This window comes from Herpailurus yagouaroundi, unplaced genomic scaffold (genome assembly GCF_014898765.1).
Source record: "Herpailurus yagouaroundi ecotype Mexico unplaced genomic scaffold, PumYag 189, whole genome shotgun sequence".
NCBI classification, from domain to species: Eukaryota; Metazoa; Chordata; class Mammalia; order Carnivora; family Felidae; genus Herpailurus; species Herpailurus yagouaroundi.
In genome coordinates, this window is record NW_024412420.1 from 4,074,478 (window position 1) to 4,079,603 (window position 5,126).

Sequence of the window (5,126 nt, forward strand, 5' to 3'; positions counted from 1 at the left end):
TTCTTAAAAATTGAACTCATTACTAATATTTTAAAATCCCAACACTTCACATAAAAATCCAGACTTCAGAGGTCTCTCTAAACAAGTTCCTAACTCCCTTGGGCCAGCAGGCAAGAGGGCTCAGTCCTGAGCAGCAACAGTGGTCTCCAGTGGTCACAGTTCTCACACATCCATTTTGCTCGTTTATATTACCTGAGAGGCCCGGAAGGAGTTCATAAAAGGGAACAAACTTCAAGATTTTGCATACACACACACGCTTTTCTCGTTCTTCCAAAGGGCTGGATACATAACAGGCACGTCACTCTTCAAGCCTTCACTGGACCTCTCCTCTGCGGTAGGGCTAGGCAATTAAAGAGAAGCTGAGGTCTGAGTCCTGGCTGACTGAATACAGCTCAAACCACCGCCACTACATCAAGGTGTGTTGGATTGAGCCATACAAAGTTAAGTTTTAAACCGACGATGGAACGGTACTTGGTGCAAAGTATTTACCAAGGAGTCTAAGCTGGGTTGCCCTAAATTAGACCCTTCTCTAAGCAGCTCACCGCCTGAGCGCAGGAAAAGGGGCGGGAATACAAAGTCAAGCCTCGGCTCCTGATTGAATCACAAGCCTGAATCACAAGCGGCGGAACTCCTGGACTAGCCGCACTGTCCGAGAATGTCCGCGTTTCCGGAGCAACGGCCAGGTCCCTTCCCCTTTAACTCCGCCCCCGGCAGTCTTTCCCGCCAAAGGCCGTTAACGCCGCAGAGCATTGTGGGACACAGCTCAAGGCTAGGTTTCACCAAAGGCTTTCAAGGCGCGGACTTGTTTTTAAAAGGGACTCGTTCCTGGGAAAGTTGACTATCCTTTAAGACTCGTCAGGGATTAGTAGCCCGTTTACCGATGGATCTGTGTTTAATTCTTACCAAACGACTGGTCACTTCACTGGCAAGGCACTCCGCAAATCGGGAACGCGGGGAACTTTTTTCTCCCTTCGCGCGGAGGGTGACGTCGCACGTGCGTGAGCGTACCTATCGCAGTGCCCGTTACGCTCTTGCGCGTGCGTACTGAGATCGAATAGCTGCTTCCACCCGCTTCTCTTCCTCCCTCCCCCCATATCCGTGCGCCGAGCTGATAAAGGCGCCATTTTGGAGGGGCCGCGGGAGACGTGGTGTCGCTGCGGGCTCGCTCTGCCGTGCGCTAGGCTTGGTGGGAAGGCCTGTTCTCGAGTCCGCGCTTTTCGTCGCCGCCATGTCGGGAGGTGGTGTGATTCGTGGCCCGGCAGGGAACAACGATTGCCGCATCTACGTGGGTAACTTACCTCCAGACATCCGAACCAAGGACATTGAGGACGTGTTCTACAAATACGGTGCTATCCGTGACATCGATCTCAAGAATCGCCGCGGAGGACCGCCCTTCGCCTTCGTTGAGTTCGAGGACCCTCGGTGAGGCGGCCCGGGGCTTGCGGCCTTGAGGCAATAAGTTGGGAGTAGTTGGGAAAGGCCTTGATACAAAGAATGGGGAGGTGGGCTCTTAGGTTGGGGGTAAGACGATGTCGCCCATGCAGGAGTCGAGTAAGGAGCCGAGTCGCTGTGGCTTCTCTGGTGACTGGGCCCATGGACGTCCCCAGAGCGGACTTTCGGTCTCGGAGCGGGAAACTGAGGCGCTGAGGGCTGGTGTAGTGGTCGGGAACCTGGCGTGCTTCTGGGTGGGGGAGGGGCCGTTCCTATTATGCAGCGCATGTGGGCTCTTCCATGCTGGGTGCGCATGTGCGGGGGGCCGCTAGTTCCCGACTGAGTTAGCTGCCCCTCCCGGTCCTTTTTCTTACGCCTTTTGCTTTCTATGATCACGCAGAGACGCGGAAGACGCGGTATATGGTCGCGACGGCTATGATTACGATGGATACCGTCTGCGGGTGGAGTTTCCTCGAAGCGGCCGTGGCACCGGCCGAGGCGGCGGCGGGGGTGGAGGTGGCGGGGCTCCCCGAGGCCGCTATGGCCCCCCATCCAGGCGTTCTGAAAACAGAGTGGTTGTCTCTGGTGAGTTTACTGTTCGTGTGGGTTGTTGAGAAGGGACAGAAACCACTTTTAAGTTTTTCCTTGCGTGAGCAGTGTTGACAAATGCAAGTTTTTGTGATAGGTCTTAAATTAGTTGCTCGGATAAATTTAGTAACAAGGAACACTGTAGTGGAGATATACCTGTTACCACGTAGTTATTTACTATTAGGTTGAGTACCTAGAATATGAAGATCTTTGCTTTGCAAGTAAGTTTGGACTCTGGATTCCAGGATCTTAGCAGCTCTTAACCTAGGATCTTGAGTCTAATTAATTTTAAAGTAGTTTTTGTTCTAGTGTAAATTTCAAGTTTAATGTGAAATATAGAGTGAGTGGTGTTGAAAAAATACCTTTTTAGGACTGCCTCCAAGTGGAAGCTGGCAGGATCTGAAGGATCACATGCGTGAAGCAGGTGATGTATGTTATGCTGATGTTTACCGAGATGGCACTGGTGTCGTGGAGTTTGTACGGAAAGAAGATATGACCTATGCAGTTCGAAAACTGGATAACACTAAGTTTAGATCCCATGAGGTAGGTTTTTTACACTTACTCTTTTCTTTGGCCAGAATTGGATACAGTGGTCTTAACAGTGGAATTTGAAGGTAAGATTCAGGCAAGGGTGTCCAAGTAAAGTACCAGATTTCTGGTTTTAGTTACATTGTATTCGTTCAGCATGCCTGAAGACAGGTGAAAGCTTAGATCTTTCAATCGAAAGTTCTGTCTATTCAATAGGGAGAAACTGCCTACATCCGGGTTAAAGTTGATGGGCCCAGAAGTCCAAGTTATGGAAGATCACGATCTCGAAGCCGTAGTCGTAGCAGAAGCCGTAGCAGAAGCAACAGCAGGAGTCGCAGTTATTCCCCAAGGAGAAGCAGAGGATCACCACGCTATTCTCCCCGTCATAGCAGATCTCGCTCTCGTACATAAGATGATTGGTGACACTTTTTGTAGAACCCATGTTGTATACAGTTTTCCTTTACTCAGTACAATCTTTTCATTTTTTAATTCAAACTGTTTTGTTCAGAATGGGCTAAAGTGTTGAATTGCATTCTTGTGTAATATCCCCTTGCTCCTAACATCTACATTCCCCTCATGTCTGATAAAATGTATTTTAAGTGATGTCATAGACAGGATTGTTTAAATTTAGTTAACTCTCCATGCTCTTCAGACTGTGATATTGTGTAAATGTCTATTCTGCTCTGGTTTGTGTGAACTGGGGATGTTGGGGGGTGTTTGTGGTTATCTTACCTGGGGAAGTTCTTATGTTTATCTTGCTTTTCATGTGTCTTTCTGTAGACATATCTGAAGAGATGGATTAAGAATGCTTTGGATTAAGGATTGTGGAGCACATTTCAATCATTTTAGGATTGTCAAAAGGAGGATTGAGGAGGATCAGATCAATAATGGAGGCAATGGTATGACTCCAAGTGCTATTGTCACAGATGAAATTGGCAGTATTGACCTTATACTAAAAGGCAAGGGTTTAAAGTGATTATATACATCTACCTTAAAACACTTGCAAACATCTTATGCAGTTATCTTTAGCTACAATTGCTTTGTTCTTTAAACCTTGGCAATTGTGGCAAATGTTACATTGCCCATTTTGTAACAATTTATTTTGCTCCCTTCCCCCCTTTTTTGTTTTAATAGGGACTAATGTGGGAAGAACTGGCTAATTTGTCACAGTGCTTAGTTACAACTGTTAATGTGTGACCTGCTGTTGGTGTACATGTGGGTACAGGGTGTCTTTAATTCCAACCAGATAGAGTATAATATCAATACTGCTAAATCTGCATGTCCTCTGTGTGACTGATATAGCGTTGCTATTTCATTTTTTTAAGACAAAATGAAAGCAAAATAGAGAATTCCAATGTATTGGTGTAGATAATCTAGTTGGGAATACTTTTTAAGTCTCACCTTCCCCTTTTAACTAATGTTCATAATTGACTCGTTTAAAACACTTTAATTTACAAATTAAATTGCAGATGGGAGCATTAGGTTTAGTTTAGACTTAGGGTGGGTAGCAATACCAGTAAACTTTTCAACTACATAACTTTTTGCAACCACAAAACCTGTAATACGCTGTACAGTAACAAGTGTTGGCATTATCAGTTGAACTGTAAATATAAAATGCTTCTTCCAATTAGTCTCTATGATGATTAAGTTTCTAAAATTTATCTGAACACCATTCAGAAACTTGTTTTGGGGAATTTGATAGTTATTGATGTACATCTGTTAAACTGATGACAGACATAACTCATCATTCCCCAGAAACCTTTTTTGATTACAGTATCTAACATTTTGCCTCCTCTTTTTTGGTTTTGCTGGTTATAAAGGTTTGGATTGGAGAGGGCTCACTGGATCCCAATCCTTGGAGCTGGATCATTGGATTCAAATCATAATGTGGATAGGATAGGGAGGATGAATTACAAGGATTCATGGAGCGGGATCAGATTACCAGGAACATAGGAGTGGATTCCTGCCCCAACCAAACCGCATTCGTGTGGATTTTTTTTTTTTTTATTCAACTTAATTGGCTATTCCAAAGATTTTTTTTTTCCTATTTTTGACGATTGGAGCCCTTAAGATGCACGATGGAATTGTGTTTTGCATTTTTTGGTAAAAGGAGCAAAGCGAGGACCTGGAGATAATACGCTGGAGCAATCTCCTTGGAAGGATTCAGCACGAGTAGATGGTAAACATTTAAAGGGGAAAGGGGGGGTTTGTTTAAAATAGTAAATCAGTAAGTCACTTCTAAATTTAAAGAACAAAATTGGAGTTGAAGAATAAGTAGGTTTCCAATTGGCTATTGCCGTTTTTCTTTGAAAAAAAATAAACATTTTTTAAAAAACTATGCATGGTTGTCCTTTTTCCTCTTCATGTAAAATTTTAAGTGGGTGACTATCCGTTAATACTTTGATAAGATACTGATTCTTGTGTTATGTATTAGTAAATTAAAGCTTCTTGAAAGGTAATCTCTAATAAATGGTATTAGCCATCTCTTATTAATGTTAATTGTAAAAGTCTTCAGGGAGATAAGAAGGAATTTGGTGTATATGATATGGTAAATGGGATGATCTAGTTTCTGAAAGATA

General features: G+C 44.2%; 1 protein-coding gene across 3 annotated transcripts; it reads left to right on the forward strand.

The window, feature by feature from the left end:
- Window positions 1-737: 737 nt before the first annotated feature.
- Window positions 738-4,885, forward strand: SRSF1 (serine and arginine rich splicing factor 1). Of its 3 annotated transcripts, XR_005797450.1 has the most exons (5): window positions 741-1,422; window positions 1,832-2,016; window positions 2,390-2,562; window positions 3,328-3,446; window positions 4,368-4,885. XR_005797450.1 is itself a non-coding variant. In XM_040497032.1 (4 exons), the coding sequence occupies exons 1-4, from the start codon at window positions 1,229-1,231 to the stop codon at window positions 3,364-3,366; spliced, it is 591 nt and encodes a 196-aa protein (XP_040352966.1). In that variant the 5' UTR covers window positions 738-1,228; the 3' UTR covers window positions 3,367-4,885. The 3 variants fall into 3 exon arrangements, 2 of the variants coding, with proteins under 2 accessions (XP_040352966.1, XP_040352965.1); XM_040497032.1 differs by having other exon boundaries at window positions 738-1,422; window positions 3,328-4,885; XM_040497031.1 differs by lacking the exons at window positions 3,328-3,446; window positions 4,368-4,885 and adding an exon at window positions 2,764-3,020 and having other exon boundaries at window positions 1,098-1,422.
- The last annotated feature ends 241 nt before the right edge of the window (window positions 4,886-5,126 follow it).

Coding starts and splice junctions, on each gene's coding strand:
- SRSF1 (XM_040497031.1), top strand. CDS start 1,229: ATGTCGGGAGGTGGTGTGATTCGTGGCCCGGCAGGGAACAACGATTGC. Junction 1,423..1,831: donor GTTGAGTTCGAGGACCCTCG/GTGAGGCGGCCC, acceptor ATGATCACGCAG/AGACGCGGAAGACGCGGTAT. Junction 2,563..2,763: donor CTAAGTTTAGATCCCATGAG/GTAGGTTTTTTA, acceptor TCTATTCAATAG/GGAGAAACTGCCTACATCCG.